General features: G+C 44.4%; 1 protein-coding gene across 1 annotated transcript in view; it reads right to left on the bottom strand.

Moving 5' to 3' along the window:
• ahr2 (aryl hydrocarbon receptor 2) overlaps positions 1-20,526 on the bottom strand; it is a 48,557-nt gene that overhangs the window by 8,146 nt on the left and 19,885 nt on the right. The window contains exons 3-8 of the mRNA XM_042001570.1: positions 4,144-4,250; positions 2,951-3,040; positions 2,761-2,866; positions 1,799-1,926; positions 1,517-1,713; positions 1,068-1,177 (exon numbers count right to left, since the gene is read on the bottom strand). Of these exons, the coding sequence (XP_041857504.1) occupies positions 1,068-1,177; positions 1,517-1,713; positions 1,799-1,926; positions 2,761-2,866; positions 2,951-3,040; positions 4,144-4,250 (738 nt within the window). The remainder of the gene's footprint in view (positions 1-1,067; positions 1,178-1,516; positions 1,714-1,798; positions 1,927-2,760; positions 2,867-2,950; positions 3,041-4,143; positions 4,251-20,526) is intronic.

Genomic DNA, 20,526 nt, shown 5'->3' with positions numbered 1-20,526 from the left:
AAACCATCTTGGTGCTCTGGTCTGTTAAAACCAGCCTCATCAAGCTGTCTTAGGAGGGTCGTTCCCGACAGCTCACCAAAGATAGTTTTTATCACGTGAGATCTGTCTCACATGGCAGGTTCGGGCCAGAGCCTCCTGAAGGTCCCAAAGACCCTTTCAAAACCCGGGGAGACCTGTTTTTTCAGGCTGAAGCCCCCAGACTCTGGAAGGACTCAGCCCGTCCCACCATGTGGTCGACTGCGTGGACTCCTTTTGTTAAAAAACAGTTAAATTATTTAGTTCAGAAAAGCTTGTTGTTGATGGTCCAGGAACCTGTTCCTGAACCGGAACCAGTTCCTGTCCACCAGAAGAGACTAGAAGAGAGGACGCCACAGGTTGGACATGTCCAGGGTGTGCTAGTCCTCCTGTCCACCAGGAGGCACTTCAATCGGCTTAGTGGACTTTAGTCATTCCCACAACTTCTCCTCTTCCTCGGCAACCGGATTTGTCATGTTGTCGTGTCATTTTTTGATTGGTTGACGTGGTGCATTTTCCCACCAATAGAAAAGGAGATGCTCGGGGTTTTTTATGGCTTACAGAAGTTTCCTTAGAATCGGATGTTTTTACTGTTTCTTCCTGCACCAAATGTGATGGTATTATATACAGGAAAATATGTCCTACATTTTACATCATAGCTGTTTTACTGGTTTATCAACACAATAAAACAACCGGTTAATAGTTTAAAAGTCCGTCCTGTGGACAGAAGTTGGAGTGGAGGATGCGTCTTGCTGCTACGTCGTCTTAAACCAGAGCTGCGATCTGGACGCACCATCCACCCCAGAGGGTTAAAAAAAAACTTCGGTACAACTTATAGTTTTTATGCAGCGAGAGTTTCAGGCTGTTTCTTGTCTGCCTTGTGAAAAAGGCGGGAATTGCCACGGCAACCACCAAGCAGCTGTTTCCATCGAGGTACTGTCAGGATTTCTCAACAGACGGCTGCTGTGTTCTAACTCGCCATCCAGGAAAGTTTAGGTTTAAGCTGAACTTCATCTCATGTTGAGGTAAAAGAAGAAGAAAGGTGAACTTACTGCGGATGTGGTTGTCAGCGACGTACATCATGTCGGCGGCGTGGATGAACTGGTACCCAGAGCCTTTCATACACAGTTCAATCTCTGAATAACCCAGGATGATCTTCCCTCTGACCGAACACAAAACAGAGAAGATGAAACGGCTGCAGATTTCAGCCGTTCGGTGGGGAAACAAGACTCTTTGGAAGGTGCAAGTATTCCGAAAGCATGGACTGTCTCCCATTTAGGAACCCACAGCTGCCTTTTACCAGGGAAACTTGAAAAGCAGCACATCTCAGACTGAGACCTTCAATCCGTCCTCTGAACAGATGTCAGTATCCTCTTTGTGTGTTTGTTCTTTTTAGTTTCAAACCATGAAAATTTAATCACAAATAAAAAAACATGTATTTTGAGTTGTTTTCATCAAGGAAAATCCTACAAATAAAAAGTGAAGATAAACTAATAAACACCTGCTGTCAACGCCCATCGGTGTGAAGTCCAGCTTGTGCTTCGTTTGAAAGAGAAGCATCTTGGCTCTGATCTCCACGATGGACGGAGGCTGGACGGGTACAGCGAGGGCGAAGAGTGCCAGCTGGGGTTGGTTCCCGTTGTCCCGGGAGACATTTTGGCCGTGAAGGTACTTGAGACGACCCTCGAACTTCAGAGCCTGTTTGGGAAAAGAGTAACCATAACGTGATGTTTAGGAGGTTTTATCCTGTTTTGGGAGATGAAAAAAGAAAAACTGGACCCACCAGGAAGCCGGAGGAGTTATCCAGGAGACAGCGGAAGCGGCACACGAAGTTTCTCTCCAGGAAGGAGGAGTTTTCAGGGGGAAGCTGCTCGGGATTGCACATCAGTGTCTCATCACAGGTGTTCGGGACTAGGCAGACAAAACATCAGCTGTTACCCCACTTTCATAAATACTCCCAATACTCCACAACTGATCGCAGTATTAGACGCTATGATTCATGAGTCAATTCATTAGCTTAAAACCTTAATTTCCCTCCCGAAGCCACACTCGGCATGGCCAGGCAGGAGGCCTCAGCTGTGCAGCTCTTCCTGCACTAACTGACCAATAGGTGAGGATCCGCCTCCTCATTTACATAATGAGGCATAAATGCAGAAACGTAAAAAGAGAGACAGAGAAATAAATATGCTTGGAAAATAAATAGAGGAATAAAATGCAACATTAAAAATAACGAGGATGTAAATATGACAGTGGATAAAAAAAGTGTCAATAAACAAATAAAATGTTAGTTGAAAATGAAATACAGAAATAAATTATTTTGGGGATAAGAAAATGTAAAAGGAAAATAATACAGAAATAAAAACAGGAATAAAAATAAACCAGGAAAAAAAGCACCAAATAAATAAATAAACTGCAAATGACATGGGAAAGTAAATAAATAGGAATATTAACACAAGTTTAAATTAAAACAGTTGAAAATGAGAATAGAAATGAAAATTTTTGTCATAGTTTTCTTAATAGTAAAACCATTTTTATTTTTTTGTATAAGTTATTGGTATTTAGTTTTAATTTTGGCAGTTTCAGTCCTCCATATTTAAGGATTTTACACATTTGTAGTGTTGGGAAATTAATCAATGAAGAATAATCATGAAACTGTTTATTTGTTTATCCCTAGCTCCCACACACAGAAAACACATGAAATCAAACTGAAACAAAAAAGCCATTAACCATAAATAACCCACTCACATTCTCCGTCAGACGGAGGGTTCAGAGCGAAGTGGAGCTGCTCTCTGAACAAGGCGCGGTCGTCGGTGTGGATCAGGTCGAACACGCTCTGGTGGACCACGTCCGACTGTGGACGGAGGAAACGACACGAGTTTTCAACCACATGACATGAAACAGCCGGTTTAACCACAAACGTCTTCCAGCGCCTCACCTGATGGAAGCCCAGGTAGTCTTTGACTGTCGGCGAGGCGTAAAACACCAGCCCCTCCGATGTGACCACCATCACAAAACCGCTCAGGGCCTAGACAGGAAACAGGAAGTCAGAGTTTGAAAATCATATTCAAGAGAATAGATTAAAAAAGAAAAACTCTATTTTACTTAAAAGTAGTGCCAAATAAAAAGTTTCAGCTGCGCTTTAAAAGAGCTGAAGTTTGGGTCACGCTTCAGGTTGTCTGGTGGAGCAGCTCTAATTCACACCAAAGTCATCTCAAGCAAGGCTGGGCGGCGTATCGGATGTACTCGATGTATCCCGAGACGTTTCACAAGCGATATATAAAATGTCTACTTCGTAAACATCGAATACAAACTGACGCGGCGGCGGTTAAGAGACTGCAGGTGATTTTCTTCAAAGTTTAGCTTCTCTCGGTCACAGCAGAAAGACAGGTCACCCCCATCCAGAAAACTCTCCTTGTTTTTCAGAGGACACAGGAAACAGAGCATGCAGCTAGCTAGCAAGCAAGCTAGTTTACGATCGTTAACACGTCCATTTTAAACAGTAATTAGCCTCAGAGATGATGACAATGACGAGGAGACTGATCCCGATGGACATGACGTTCTTACAACACCGGAGCAGAAACCTCCTCCAGCTGCTTTCGTTATTAAATAAGAGCTCAAACCAGATTTCAGTCTTGTTTTACAGCTGGTTGAAGCCACTATTTCCACTGTGCATAATGTTGAATTCAATATTTATGTGTTTTAGAGGACGTTTCAAAACATCGGGATCTATATCGTGTATTGCGATAAAGCCAAGAAATATCGGTAAATCAGTTTTAGGCCAACTTCAAGATACAGATCTTTTACAGACACATTCAAATTCATTATAATCTAATTATAATCCAATTAAAACTGATCCACTATATGATCCACATTAGTCCCATTTACAGCATCTGTGTTCATAGAAACCTCTTCATAAAAATTACTGAGCTAAGATATTAGTAGCAGAAATACTAAATAGTTTGAACTCATGGGATGGACAGCAACATGGACCCAGTGGAAGAGAAATAAGACAGAACTACCAGGTCAGCTGGGTTTTATCCAGGTTAATCAGGTGAATTTGGAGGGTTTTTTGTTCCACTTGCTTGTGTAAAAACAGTCACATCAGGAGTGTTTGATGCTGTCTCGTACCTGCAGCAGCAAATCTCCTTCGGAGAAGCCGGTTGTGTCCATGCTGTTCCCGTTCTGTCCGGTCATCCCCAGAGACAGTCGGCTGCTGCTGCCGTTCTTCATGGTCGCTGCAAACAAAGTGAAAAAACACAGGAACAGTCAACATTTGCAGGAAACGTTTCCACATTTTACGCTGTGCTCATTTCTGGTTTAGTGTTGCTTTCCTTGTCTACACAGCACCGATAAATTTTCTGCTCTGCCTTTAACCCTTAAAACTCCACCAGACCTCCGACACCCCTGAGCTCCACCTCTTCTATCATCACCAGCGTCTCAGCAGCGGTGGTGTGTAGCTCTGTGGGGTAAACGTGATGGATATTTAACCCTTTAGCTGATCTACGGAAGTTTTCCAGCTTTTCTATCCCGTCCAGGAGGTTTACAATCCAGCCACTAAATGTAGTTTTATTCAGAGACTCTATCTGGTAAATCCACAATGATCCATGATAACAGCATTATTTATCACATTTCACCATAAAAACATCACCATCACTACTATGTTGCTAAGAGACCTCTATTTAGACCTGGACATGATGATGACGCCACTTCCTGTCAGACTTTCCACCAATCAGAGAGCTTAGATTGACGGTAACGTCCAATCAGGAGCAGCCAAAGATCAACCAGTGAGCAGAAAGTTCTATGTGTGTGTGAAAAGAAGAAAAATAATGCTCCTCTATGGCTGGAATAAAGCCAAGAAGACGTTTCTGATGCACGGTGGCGCCACAAAGCAGCTGAGCTGGAGTTGGTTTAGTGAGGATAGCAGGTAAATAGTAGCAGGAATAACTGGAAATGAGGAAACAGTGGAAACATGGAAATAGTTTCTGTTGTGTGTTTGTTTCAATAACAATATTTTTTCTCCTGAAAGCCAAGACTTGAGAGAACGATGAGATGAGAAAAGGTTTGGTCACTGTTGGTCTGTGTGTTATTTCTACAAAGTTCTGTTAGTAATAAATTCTGCTTTCTTCTTCTGGTCGACCTTTATGCTGCTACATCTATTCATACATTCATTTTACATCATTTTACCTCCCAGTCTGACAGCTGAGAAACATCATGTCTGACTGGGATTAAAAGCTTCAGCTTCTAGAAGCTGGATTTATACTAAAAACATGGCTTGGAGTTTCAAGGTTGATCTGTTTTGTAATTTATTTCCTTGTCAGTATCCGTCTTGTTCTGGCTGTTCAGCCTGCAGCCGAACACCTTCTACATTTCGCTGGTTTGGATTCCCTGCCTCCTGCATCAGGTCCTCCACCTGCATCCCTCCAGCCTTTCATCTGTAACAACAACAGTAAGTAAAATAGCCCATATTTACATCTGAGGTATGCAGAGGAGCATCTCTAAAGCAGATTATCTACAGCAGCAGAACAGATGGTGTGGTCTCAGTCAAAAACAGCTCAAAGCTTCACAAACTTCACTTTTTTCTTCTTCTTTTAAACACTCTGGTGAGCTGCTGCCTCCTACTGGCGGGCTAACGTCACTACATCTTCTCTGAATCAACTTTAATTAGCTAAAACTCAGTGAAGCTAATGACCAGTAAAGGTCATCATTCTGAACTGTTTGTGTAGCTGGACAACAGATTTCCCTGTGATCAATGACCTACATTTTCTGGAGGGGAGACATTGTTCTTGGCCCAACAATATGAGCTGCGACAAGTTCAGGTACTTAAAGAAACTGTGGTAACAGAACACCACATTCATGAGCTGCCGGAGAACAAAGCCAGTTTAGACAAGCGTTTCCAGGTAAGGGATTAGACAAACTTGGCAGCTCTTCGGGGAGCTGAGCGAGCCGAGTGTGCTGCAAACCGACACCCTTCCAGAGCTTGTTTGCTTTGGATTTGGCTCGGCATCTCCTGCAAAGGCAGCTTATGAAACCCTGGGCAGGTAAAGTCGCCTCTCGCAGCTCTTCGTTATCCTGCAGCAGCCTGGCGTGTCGCATCATGTTCACAGAGCAGCTCTGCTCTTCTTCTAACATAGAGGCGTCAAACGTACGGCCCGGGGGCCGAAACCGGCCGTCCAGTGGTTCTTGTCTGACTTCATAGAGGTGACTTCGGTTTGAAGGATGAGCTGAGTCAGTTCAGGTGCGCAGGATTACTACACACACGAGGAAATGTACACGTATGTACATTTAAAAATAACTGGATTTTTCCTTCCAGATACCTGGAATTCAACGTTTGCTGGTTCCACAGATGCATGCTGATCCAGAGGTTGTAATAAACATCGAAATGAGTTCATCTGTAAACCAAATAAAATAAAAAATAAATAAAAAAATGATTGATTTCATTCTTAATGAACAAATAATTAAATATTATAAATTCAAACATTATAAGATATGTAGCAAAAATATAACAAAAAATAGATTAAATACGAAAAATATATGAACTGGTTTTAATTTAAAAGAAAATAAATGTAAAAAAATAGATGTATGATTTTATAAACGTATATTTATACACGAATGTACATACATCGACAAACTAGAAGATCTTTGTATAGATTATATTTAAAATACATAAAACATGTTTAGTGAGATAAAGACTAAATAAAAAACATTAAAAATATGTAAAATAGACTAAATAAATTAAATATAACTACAAAAAATGAAAACAAATGACAAAATACGATAAAAGAAAAAAAATTATTAAATAAATTAAAAGTAAATATAATATAAAACTATAATATATACTAATATAGTTAGAGATAAAAATATGAATCTTCATAAGATACGTTTTTAAAAAAAGTTACCCAAAAAATTTATAGAAATTTATCAATAAAACTGCATGAAAAATAATTTTATAAAAAAGCATAAAAATAAAGTAAAAATATTTCTAAAATCTTTTATATCAATTTCTATTTATTATAAGTATATATTATATAAATAAACAATATGTATCCAAAAATAGACATAATTTTAAATATAACTATAAATTTATTTATTGAAAAAGTGACATATATACATGTAAATACATATATATATATATATATATATAAGTATATGAACCATACAATATAAAATAATATAAAATATGTAAATAAATATGTAAATGTGTAACCTCTTTGTACTAAAGGGAAAAATGTGGTGTTATTTACAACTTGTGATGCTGGTCCGGCCCGGAGCTGAACGCAACCCTGATCCAACACATGAAAACTCTGCATGTCTGCAGCTAACGTGGCTGGACATGATCACCTGCACGCTCTGCATCACCCTGCCAGACCGTTTACATCCCTACGGCGTGGGCCGTGCACAAGACCTGGTTCTAGATCCGTAAATACTCTGGATGTTAGATCACAGAACCTACAGCAGAAAATGCAAAGCAAGCTCCTGTTGTTGGACTTTTGCCAAAACAAAAAAAGAAAACAGGTTTTCTCGTTGCTGGAAAACTGATCTGGCAGTCTGGAAATCTGCAAACACACACACACACACACGCACGCACGCACGCACGCACGCACGCACGCACGCACGCACGCACACACGCACACACACACACACACACACACACACACACACACACACACACACACACACACACACAAACAGCTGCCCTTAGGGGAAGTTTTGTAAGCAACAGCCAACAAGAGCACTTCCCTTATCTGGACGGCCACTGCAGGAAAATCCCAGGATACGGCCTCTCCCACCGCGTCCGTCCAGCCCTGTCACGCAACATCGTTCAGGAGGAAGGGTCCCCTGAACGCTCCTCCTCCTCCTCACCAGAACTGAGTGTTAACACACATCCAGGGCTCAGAAAGCTGCAGGCTTCATGTCCAGCAGAGCAGCCAGCACAGGTTAGTAACCCCACCGTCCAAGCACCGCACACCACATCCCCCGTGCACAGTTCTCTGCCCTGTGTGAGCGTGCACGAGTGAGTGGGCTTCTTTGTGTTTGTTTTCATTCAGCTGTGCCCCCCTGGCGGTCAACTCTGCATCCACAATGTTTTCTGCTGCAGGAGGAGGAGGTGGACAAAACCTCAGAGGCATTCCTGAGAGTCAGAAGGAGGCTCTGAACATGCACGCTGCTTTCACAGGGCAGGAGAGGGGCGTGCACGTGGCCACACTGCTGTATCATCTGATGGTACCTGAAGGTAAGCGAGGAGCAGGTGAACCCAACTGTTACCAGAGAAACAGACGTATTTGCTCCAGCATCGCCAGTCGGATCAGAGCCGGATCGGAGCCACGTTTGCAGGGTTAAAGGATTCCTTTGCTTCAGGGTTAATAATTTAATCCCTGAAGTGATGGACAAGAAGTGAGCACAGCGAACTGGTCGGTCATTTGGTGGGATGCTTTTTAGGATTTTAAGAGAAACAAGAGTAAAGAAATCACTGGAAATCCAACACCAAGGCCGTCTACAGAACGGGACAGAGCAGACTCTACTTAGAGGAAGATGACGCCCTTCAATGTCTGAAACATGTTTCATAGCTTCAATCAGTCTGTTGTTCAGCAATCAAGACCAAAACCAGAGACCTAACCCTTAAAACTCCTCTAGATCCCCATCTCCCGTCCAGGAGGTTTACAATCCAGCCACTAAATGTAGTTTTATTCAGAGACTCTATCTGGTAAATCCACAATGATCCATGATAACAGCTTTATTTATCACATTTCACCATAAAAACATCACCATCACTACTATGTTGCTAAGAGACCTCTATTTAGACCTGGACATGATGATGAAGCCACTTCCTGTCAGACTTTCCACCAATCAGAGAGCTTAGATTGACGGTAACGTCCAATCAGGAGCAGCCAAAGATCAACCAGTGAGCAGAAAGTTCTATGTGTGTGTGAGAAGAAGAAAAATAATGCTCCTCTATGGCTGGAATAAAGCCAAGAAGACGTTTCTGATGCACGGTGGCGCCACAAAGCAGCTGAGCTGGAGTTGGTTTAGTGAGGATAGCAAGAAACTGAAAAGGTCTGTAGCAATAAATGATATGATCATACCTGTTTTTGATGAACAAACGATAGAAAAACTGCTGAACAACCAAATATTTGTGAGACGTTCTGTGTTATTTAAGTACCTGGCCAATAACCAACCAAATGGCATAATACCTTATTACATTACTGGCTCCAGAATTTATTTACATCATTGATTTTTTCCATTTTAAATGGACAAGATTATTATATTATTTATAGATGGAAACGTTGGCTTCAAACGACAGAAATTACAAACATAAAGGCGGGTTCGTGTGATTTTACTCATTTAGTGATGGCGAATTAGTTCATTAAGGCAGAATAGTTTAATATTTCTGTGACTGTAATCTATAAAAGTGACATTGCTAGTCCAGAACAAGAGTCAGTGTGAGCTAATTAAAAAGCAACAGGTGGATGTTGGGATGCTGTTCCTGACTGCCTGCGTTAAAATAACCGCCGGTTACAGCGTCAGGAGGCCGCGAGAGGCCGGGGGATACGTTCATTAAATAACTGAGGCGGTTGATGTTTCATTCACTTGTTAGGCCATGTTCTCTATAAAAAACAAAGCAGTCCGCTTGGAGTTTTCCTGAACATCTGTGTTTGTTTAAAGGTGCCGATACCAAAATTTAATCCTGGAAAACCGAGAAAAAAACAAAAACAAAAAAAACAAACAAGCAGACAGCAGTTAGAAGAAGAGACAAAACATTTCCAGGCGCTCAGATCTTCCTTTTAAAAGTGTGTCAGGCCTCGCTGTAACCCGACACCTCGAGAGGCCCCGCTCCGGCATCAAACTGTAGCTTCCTGTTTCACAAAGCGGCTCATTATGGGCCTGCTGAAAGCTCAGAGCAGGGTTTAGACCTTTCCTCTACACAGCGACGCTTGTGAGAACCAAACCTGAGGTTCTTCTGAGCTGTGGTCGAAAAGTGCATGAAAAACCAACCTGAAAAAACAAAAGAAAAGCCTCGTCTACTTCAAAGTTTTAGGATGTGGTGCAGAGTTGAGGCCCTAAAACTCAGGAGAGAAAAAGGAAATGCTGTCACGGGCTGGAGGTCTGCCAGAGCCAGAGCAGTATAAAGCATGCCAGCAATGCATAGGGGAATATTATCTTGATTTGAAAACATTTAGTTCCAGTAGATCCTGAACAGAGATCTGTGTTCTCACGCAGATTTGCAGGAAGAGGCGGAGCTAACAGTGAACAACAGGCGGCTCAGCGGGTCACTCAGTCCGCGGGTTCATCCTCATCACGGGTCAGAAAAACGCCCTGTCGGCTGCAGTCATCCCAACTTCGCCGGGAACAGGACAAGGTCTGGAGGTGATTTCACTCACTGCAACTCTTTGTTCTTCAGATTCAGCTCACAGCAGATTAAATGATTTCAGGGCGTTATCACTAAATCAGGGAGTGGACCACAAATCTGCACGTGATGTCCTATTTGTGGACGTCTGCATGTGTTCTACTTTTCTTTTTAATTTAACCATCGTCAGTCGTTGCTGTTTGCTTGCTGCAGATTATCAGAGGGAGGACTGTTATCTCCTCAGTGAGGACCTGAACCGGAGGTTTAGCCACGGAAAATGCTCCAATTCAACTATAGGACTCAGTAAAAGTGATCTGAGTGGCCCTGGTAAGTGATAGGAGGAGGCAGGAGACAAGGTGACAACATCAAGTTCAGGTCATTTCACACAGTTCATCTGTTCTACTTCCTGTTAACACAAACATCTAGCCAGCCAATCACAGGGCAGCATGTAGTCAGGTAGACATGGTGAAGTCGACTTGAAGTTCAAACTGAGCATCAGAATGAGGAAAAAAGAGGATTTTGGCCCCTTAGTACCAACGTGTCCTGGTTTAACCAGCACAGCCTACCTGAGTATTGTTGCTGACCATGTCCATCCCTTTATGACCACAGTGGAGCATCTTCTGATGCTACTTCCAGCAGGATAATGCACCATGTCACAAAGCTCAGATCATCTCCACCTGCTTTCTAGAACATGACGATGAGTTCACTGGACTCCAACGGCCTCCACAGCCACCAGATCTCAGTCCAGTAGAGCAGCTTTGGGATGTGGTGGAACGGGAGATTCTCATCATGGATGCAGCCGACAAACCTGCAGCAACTGTGTGATGCTGTCATGTCAATATGGAGAAAACCTCTGAGGAAGGTTTCCACCACCTGCTTCATCTATCACACCAGGATTAAAAAGGTCTGACCCGGTACTAGAAGGTGGTCCTGATGAAGAGGACCACCCGGTACTAGAAGGTAGACCCGATGAAGAGGACGACTCGGTACTAGAAGGTGGTCCTGATGAGGATGACGACCCGGTACTAGAAGGTGGACCTGATGAAGAGGACGACTCGGTACTAGAAGGTGGACCTGATGAAGAGGAGGACCCGGTACTAGAAGGCGGTTCTGATGAAGAGGACGACCCGGAACTAGAAGACAGACCTAATGAAGAGGGCGACCCGGTACTAGAAGGTGGTCCTGATGAAGAGGACGACCTGGTAGTAGAAGGTGGACCTGATGAAGAGGACGACCCCGTACTAGAAGGCGGTTCTGATGAAGAGGAGGACCCGGAACTAGAAGACAGACCTAATGAAGAGGGCGACCCGGTACTAGAAGGTGGTCCTGATGAAGAGGACGACCCCGTACTAGAAGGTGGACCTGATGAAGAGGACGACCCCGTACTAGAAGGCGGTTCTGACGAAGAGGACGATCCGGTACTTGAAGGCGGTCCTGATGAAGAGGACGACCCGGTACTAGAAGGCGGTCCTGATGAAGAGGACGACCCGGTACTAGACGGTAGACCTGATGAAGAGGACGACCCGGTACTAGACGGTGATCCTGATGAAGAGGACGACCCGGTACTAGAAGGTGGACCTGATGAAGAGGGGGGTCCTGATGAAGAGGACGACCCGGTACTAGAAGGCGGTCCTGATGAAGAGGACGACCCGGTACTAGAAGGCGGTCCTGATGAAGAGGATGACCCGGTACTAGAAGGCGGTCCTGATGAAGAGGACGACCCGGTACTAGAAGGCGGTCCTGATGAAGAGGACGACCCGGTACTAGAAGGTGATCCTGATGAAGAGGATGACCCGGTACTAGAAGGCGGTCCTGATGAAGAGGACGACCCGGTAGTAGAAGGTGGACCTGATGAAGAGGACGACCCGGTACTAGAAGGCGGTCCTGATAAAGAGGACGACCCGGTACTAGAAGGCGGTCCTGATGAAGAGGACGACCCGGTACTAGAAGGCGGTCCTGATGAAGAGGACGACCCGGTACTAGAAGGTGGACCCGATGAAGAGGACGACCCGGTGCTAGAAGGCGGTCCTGATTAAGAGGACGATCCGATACAAGAAGGTGGACCTGATGAAGAGGACGACCCGGTATTAGAAGGCGGACCTGATGAAGAGGACGACCTGGTACTAGAAGGCGGTCCTGATTAAGAGGACGATCCGATACAAGAAGGTGGACCTGATGAAGAGGACGACCCGGTATTAGAAGGCGGACCTGATGAAGAGGACGACCCGGTTCTAGAAGGTGGACCCGATGAAGAGGACGACCCGGTACTAGAAGGCGGTCCTGATGAAGAGGACGACCCGGTATTAGAAGGCGGACCTGATGAAGAGGACGACCCGGTATTAGAAGGCGGACCTGATGAAGAGGACGACCCGGTACTAGAAGGCGGTTCTGATGAAGAGGACGACCCGGTACTAGAAGGCGGTCCTGATGAAGAGGACGACCCGGTACTAGAAGGCGGTCCTGATAAAGTGGACGACCCGGTACTAGAAGGCGGTCCTGATGAAGAGGACGACCCGGTACTAGAAGGCGGTCCTGATGAAGAGGACGACCCGGTACTAGAAGGTGGACCCGATGAAGAGGACGACCCGGTGCTAGAAGGCGGTCCTGATGAAGAGGACGACCTGGTACTAGAAGGCGGTCCTGATTAAGAGGACGATCCGATACAAGAAGGTGGACCTGATGAAGAGGACGACCCGGTATTAGAAGGCGGACCTGATGAAGAGGACGACCCGGTACTAGAAGGTGGACCCGATGAAGAGGACGACCCGGTACTAGAAGGCGGTCCTGATGAAGAGGACGACCCGGTATTAGAAGGCGGACCTGATGAAGAGGACGACCCGGTACTAGAAGGTGGTCCTGATTAAGAGGACGATCCGGTACTAGACGGTGATCCTGATGAAGAGGACGACCCGGTACTAGAAGGCGGTCCTGATGAAGAGGACGACCCGGTAGTAGACGATAGACCTGATGAAGAGGACGACCCGGTATTAGAAGGCGGACCTGATGAAGAGGACGACCCGGTACTAGAAGGTGGACCTGATGAAGAGGACGACCCGGTATTAGAAGGCGGACCTGATGAAGAGGACGACCCGGTACTAGAAGGTGGACCCGATGAAGAGGACGACCCGGTACTAGACGGTGATCCTGATGAAGAGGACGACCCGGTACTAGAAGGCGGTCCTGATGAAGAGGACGACCCGGTACTAGAAGGCGCTCCTGATGAAGAGGACGACCCGGTACTAGACGGTAGACCTGATGAAGAGGACGACCCGGTACTAGACGGTGATCCTGATGAAGAGGACGACCCGGTAGTAGAAGGTGGACCTGATGAAGAGGGCGGTCCTGATGAAGAGGACGACCCGGTACTAGAAGGCGGTCCTGATGAAGAGGACGACCCGGTGCTAGAAGGCGGTCCTGATGAAGAGGACGACCCGGTGCTAGAAGGCGGTCCTGATGAAGAGGACGACCCGGTGCTAGAAGGCGGTCCTGATGAAGAGGACGACCCGGTACTAGAAGGTGGTCCTGATGAAGAGGACGACCCGGTGCTAGAAGGCGGTCCTGATGAAGAGGACGACCCGGTGCTAGAAGGCGGTCCTGATGAAGAGGACGACCCGGTAGTAGAAGGTGGACCTGATGAAGAGGACGACCCGGTAGTAGAAGGTGGACCTGATGAAGAGGACGTTCTGATATATAGAAACTGTTTTGTGTTGATCAAAAGGAAATAAATTGGTTTCAGGTGAGCTCTTATGGAAATAAAGTTCGATCATCAGCTGTGTGTGTGTGTGTGTGTGTGTGTGTGTGTGTGTGTGTGTGTGTGTGTGTGTGTGTGTGTGTTTTGGAGTCTTGGAGCATCTGTTCTCCAGTTCCTGAACTATTCTTGGAAAGTTCTGTGTGTGTGTGAAAAGAAGAAAAATAAAGCTCCTCTATGGCTGGAATAAAGCCAAGAAGACGTTTCTGATGCACGGTGGCGCCACAAAGCAGCTGAGCTGGAGTTGGTTTAGTGAGGATAGCAGGTAAATAGTAGCAGGAATAACTGGAAATGAGGAAAAAGTGGAAACATGGAAATAGTTTCTGTTGTGTGTTTGTTTCAATAACAATATTTTTTCTCCTGAAAGCCAAGACTTGAGAGAACGATGAGATGAGAAAAGGTTTGGTCACTGTTGGTCTGTGTGTTATTTCTACAAAGTTCTGTTAGTAATAAATTCTGTTTTCTTCTTCTGGTCGGCCTTTATGCTGCTACATCTATTCATACATTCATTTTACATCATTTTACCTCCCAGTCTGACAGCTGAGAAACATCATGTCTGATGCTGACATGTAATTTTGTACTAAAATGAGCAAAAATAACCAAAACTGGTTTGACGTTTGAAGGGTTAAAGCCTGGAAATCTTGGTTAAAACTAAAATCCATTAGTCCTGACCCTGACAGATCTGAATCACTGCCCTTAAATAAACATCATAAAGCATCTGCGGTTCTGATCCGGCCGCCAAACTCAGAACGGGAACACGGCTGATTCTGGTTCAGCACATAAACAAACAAAGTTCTTCTGGACGAGTGTAAATGTCACCGGTAGGCGAGCTGAGTGCTGGCCAGCAGCGGGGGAGACGGAGCGCTGTGGTTCGGAGCTGGAGAGGCCGGGAACAAACCTTCCAGAGGATGGAAAAGGGGAAAAATGAAAACATGATTAAATCTGTCTCTCAGCGGTCGCTTCGGTTCTCACGAGATCCTGAAAGCTGAGTCCTGATGGAGAAGGACGGGTTCTCCTCGGATGATGAACGACGCTCGGACCGGAGTAACTCCACCGTGACGTGCACAAACATCAAAAATACTCAATTACATCAAACTGAAGCTTATGCTTTGACGTTACTACGGCAACTGTGATTGCTAACAGGCCCTGGATGTTTTCTCTGGACTTGAAAAGCTACTCCACTTTTTCTTTTTTTTCTCCTCAAATTTCTACCAGCGTCACACAAATATGTCAGCAGCAGCGAGCCGCAAGCTTTCCAAAACATGCAGAGCTGCCTCGGAGAGTCACGCTATGAGGCCATCAGTCCGCTTCCAGGCAGCCTGATAATGTTTCTCTATCTGCTCTGGAAATCACACTCGCACCCCCTCCAACTGCTTATGTTTGTTCTTCTCTCTGAAGCCTTTTCTTTTACCTGACGATTTACAGGATCCTTATCTGGGATTCTGGACATGTCCCTACTTGAGCGCTCATCCCTGGCCTGTGTTTTGACTGGGACAGCCCCCCCGAGACTCAGCGTTTGGAGGCATGAACTCACATACACGTTTTCAGGGCTATGTAATGGATCAGAGACACTGCTGCGATGGACAGTGTGTCTTCCTGTGTGTGCCTGCACAAACTTTCCCAACATCAGAAAGTCAAACATTCCTCGTGTTTCCTGATTATTTGATCCCTCCATCCCAACAATATTTTCCAGTGTTTGACTTTTACACGTCCTGCAGATGAAGCCATCTCATTCATCATTTCTGCAGCAGCCTCGTTTATTCTACATCAGCTAACAGAGTTCAGGGACAGAACTGATGTCCACCTTCTGAGGTGGACGGATGCGCCGACGCGTCCACGTCGCAGGTGAAGACGACGCAGCAATGGAGAGTCTCCGTTCCAACTTCTGTCCCCAGGACGGACTTCAAACTATAAACCAGTTTTCAAATGAATGATAATGTTTCCTCACAGCAGCGTCGGGCCAGATTATGTTCTTATATTTACATCAAGTTAGGAGACGGGGCGGGGCGGTCTTAATTTGAACTTTTCAACATGCAAGCATTGCTGTTATTATGTAAAGTTGCAGGAATCTTCCACAGAGTAGAAAATAAACCAATTCCACAAAATGATCATGCGTCTAAGGTCCTTTCAAAATGATCTTGTTTGAAACTGCTGAACGACGCAGCGTTTCTAAAGAAGAATGAAGGAAGTGATGAACTTTGACACAGAGAGGCAACAATGGGCCGAAGGTGCTGAGAACAGAGAAGGTAAACCCCATCAGAGAAAATCAAGTTAAACAGCTCATGTTTCTGCAAACAATCTTTGCAGTTTAAATCATTCTCCTCCAAAAAGTAAATAAAGGTAAACCTCATCTCGTTCCTCCGTCCTGCCGACCCACTGCTCCACGTTCAGATGAATCATGTCAACGTCACCGTGACTCACATCCTGTTTATCAAACAGAAACCTCGCTGTTGCAGCTACAGGTCCAGTCGTGCGTTCCAGTTTTCTTTGGATGTCATTTTTTGAAAGAATTTTACCGGAAATGACAAAGTGACCTCATTTTTCCGAACAGAGACCATGTAAGTTACAGAGAACCCAGAGATGTCAGACTGAAAGATGGCTGCTACCACCATCACTGGCTTTATTCTTTTTTTTTAATATGGTTTGTGTTCACTAAGTTGCTAGTGTAAACAGCAACGAGTTGTTATTGATCATTAAGTTCAAGAATCTTTAGTACCGCCTGGGGGCAACACACTTTATAGCCAGTAGAACGACTTGTTAAATAAAAAACTAACAGCTAACAGGTCAGTTCAGCACCTCGGCAACCTGAACTGGTCCTTTACTGGGTGGTCTGGATCTGACACGATCAGCCTAGCTTCTCTCACTGACCCCACCTTGTGCAGATCAGCGAGGCTGTTTAGGTCTGCGCTAGCTATTTAAAGCCTCGTCTCCACTGAGCGTTTCGGTCCGGGCTGGTACGGTTTGGAAGTTTTAGAATGGTCCAGCCAGTTCAGGTGAGCATTCCCAGTCGGACAGCTGGGGTTTAGACCAAATGCCCAGCGTGGCCTCGTACCAGTGAGACAACAGCAAACAACAGTGGAGGCCGATCAGCAGCTCGTTGTTCTGCTTGGCTTTTGGTTCTTGGTACGAACGATACATGCTGCTTCGTACAACCAGACCTTACTGTCGTTCACAGGTTTCCTGTTTCCAACGTCCAACTGAACCATGAACTGAACGGCAGCGCTGTGTTTGCTTCACACTTGCTTTTGTCGTGGGCAGTGACGTTTTTCTGTCCGCCAACCAGCAGATTTTACCTTAGACCAGTAGCTCTGCCTAAACCGTACAAGAGCATTTTCCCTATAAACCTAAAACTGAAGGGGTCCATAAATGGTTGGATGGTTTGCTTGTATGGGTCCCTTTTATAATGGAAACGTACAGACTAGCGAACCGGCCTGAACCGAACCGCTCAGTGGAAACAGGGCATTACATCTATTTCCTTCTATTTTTACATGTTAAAAATAAAGTAAAAATTATTAAGGACTTGATAAAACAAGGATAAACATTCTCATGAAAGTAAAACCCACATTAAAACCAAGAAACTTCTGATTAAAAATACATTAGCTGATGAGCCTTCTTACAAAGTGAATCCACATGGGCTTGAAAAGTCAGCCTGTCATGAAGTACAGTTCCCAGGTACCGGAACTGGTTCACCACTTCAACAGTTTTACCTGAAATGGCCACGCGTCAGGTAACTGTCCTTTCCTTCATAAACTCAACAATCATCTCCGTTTTCTTAGAAACATTTGTCTGTAAGAAGGAAGACTCAGAGCAGTCAGTGAAATCGTGACCTCTGATCCGTGATCAGGATCAACACTGCTGAGGAGGGACGAGATGACCGAGTCATCGCACTGCTGATCCTGGCTGCAACAATCATCAGCGTTCAAAATAAATACAGGCAAAAAGAGCACATCTGTGGGTAGAACCGGTAGAGGAGAGGAGGATGTCCATCAGCCAGCCTGCGAGGTCAGAGTCAGCACCGTAAACTGCAGTTAAACGCTGATGAGAAATCAGTAAAAAGCTATTTTGACACCTTCTCGATGCCTCAGGATCATATTTAAACTGAAACGGATGATTATGTTGTTGAGCTGGGGTTGCTCATGAAATGTTATGATTATGTGGTAAATTAATCATTATCACCAAAAAAGCACATTTTTACAACTGGTCTGTGGTTTTCTGGTTTTATGAGCCATGACTGTAGATGCTCACCAATTCCGCAGGAATTTATTCCGAGCTGGTGCGACGGGAACAGCACCTGCCTGGACGCCACTTACTCCCTGCTGCTTGGAATTACGTGACAACTGGAACGCACCATTAAGAAGGAAAAACTTTAGCTCTCTTTGCTGTTGCATGAAAACACACAGTTTTGTCCCTATGACTGGTCAGAGAGCTGGTGCATCGTACTGTTTCAATTGGGAATTAAATGGAATTAACCATAGTTTTGTCTTTGGTAAAATATGGTGTCCCACAGGGGCCTGTCTTGGGGCCACTTTTGCTTAGTTTTTACATACTTTTGTTCACGTTTATGCTGATAACATACAGGTGTATTTCCCTGTTGAAGCTTCTAATTCTGGTATGCTGAGTTCACTACTTTACTTCTACTTTTACTTGAGTAAACCTCTGAAGAAACCACTGTTCTTATTCCACTACATTGGGTGATACACTCATTACTTTATTTTTCCCATAATTTATCCAATTAGATATTATTTATTGTTCCCTGTCAGTGGTTATAATATTAAAATGTTCGCTTTATATGTACTATTCAATGCCCTAAGAATTTTTTCATATAATAACAGTTCATTTTAGTCACTATACAACACACTGAACTTGATCTTTGTGTTTCCAGAGCTGCAGCTATAACGCCATACATAGGAGGTAAATAAAAAAAATTCTAGCTCTTTATAATTTTTGGATAAAAGGAGTAAAAACTGGAAGCAGTGTGTAAAGGCTGAGTTGTGATCAGAACTGAAAGTATCTTCCAACAACTTGTTCCCTCCTGTTCAGATTTTCAGGTTCATCTTTTTGGATAAAATCAGTTTTATGTTGCTTTCTCTTTTCGTTTTGATTTGAACAACCTGCAGTTTAGCGGAAAGTCCCTGAACTTCTGTCACAGGACTGATGGTCGCAGTCGTACTTTCAAGCACATAATTCAGTGCAAACTGTTTATTTTTGCTATATTTCTGGATGTGACGTTGTGTACAACAAAATTAATCAGAGGAATGAAATTCAATTCAAGCAGATTTTATTTGTCCCGCTGCATCCGTTTTTAGGCATCCAGAGTAGCGTGATAAAGGAAACAAGAACTAGAACTTGTCATGACAGAATTAATCGCAGTTCGATATCTGAACATTTCTGAGTGTTAAATCTTTCAGACGTAGAAAATCGAATTTACAGCTGGACATTCGAAGCATGCTCGATTACATAACTAGCAGTTAGTTGCTGTTCTTGCATTCATATCCGCTCTCTGTCTGGCATCTAAATTACTGGCAAACTTCATTCTCTACGAGTCTCCACTCTTAATATAGAACATGGTCATGCACCCAGACAGTGTGTGGCCTTCTTTTGTTTACTGGTAGTCATGAAGGAGGGTCAGCTGTTGTGTGGTGACCCAGATTTTAATCACTGAGAGCTGCATTCATGCACACATCAGTCATGGTTGGACTAAATATGTTGTCTATTGATTCAGTTTTAAAATCTGCAAAGGTCAAAGGTGCAGTGAAAGCTGGCGTGGATCTCTGGTTCCTGTGCAATAAAGACAGATTTTCCTTTAATGTGGCAGCTGTAGCTCGGCTCGTATGGAACTGGGATAGGCTCATAGGTTTGGTAACTTTATCCACTAGTATAAGTCAGAAGAAACAGGTAAAAAAATACAATTAAATTCTTCAGATCAGAAAGTACTAATAAGTTTTACAGGTATGTTCGCTGCATGGGACAGGAAAGCTCTACAGGGCTCATAAAAGGAGTACAGAAAGTCATTGGCAGCCCCCTGCCCATCCTCCGGGATCCATCACACCCCGGTCACCGACTCTTTAACCTGCTGCCCTCTGGGAGAAGGTTCAAGCTTCTGAGGCAACAAACAGACTCAGAAACAGTTTTTACCTTTGAGCCATCAGGCTCCGAAACAAACAAATAAATAAATAAACAGTGAGTGCAGGACAGGTAGGATGAGTAGAGGAGACGCAGCTTCTAGCCTCTTTTTAGCATGATGGATATTTGTAACTCTGTGTTGACAATAAAGTACATTCTTAAGTCAGAAAGTACAAATACAAAACATTGAGACGTTTTACGAGCCTTCCTAAGAACCAGTTTAACTGACTAGCAGATCGAATACATACTTCCTGCTACTCTTACAAACAGGGTTCCACAACAACCCCACAGATGGTCC

The sequence above is a fragment of the Melanotaenia boesemani genome, chromosome 12 (assembly GCF_017639745.1).
Source record: "Melanotaenia boesemani isolate fMelBoe1 chromosome 12, fMelBoe1.pri, whole genome shotgun sequence".
NCBI lineage: Eukaryota > Metazoa > Chordata > Actinopteri > Atheriniformes > Melanotaeniidae > Melanotaenia > Melanotaenia boesemani.
The sequence above is the reverse complement of the archived record's forward strand: the minus strand, read 5'-3'. Positions and strand labels throughout refer to the sequence as shown.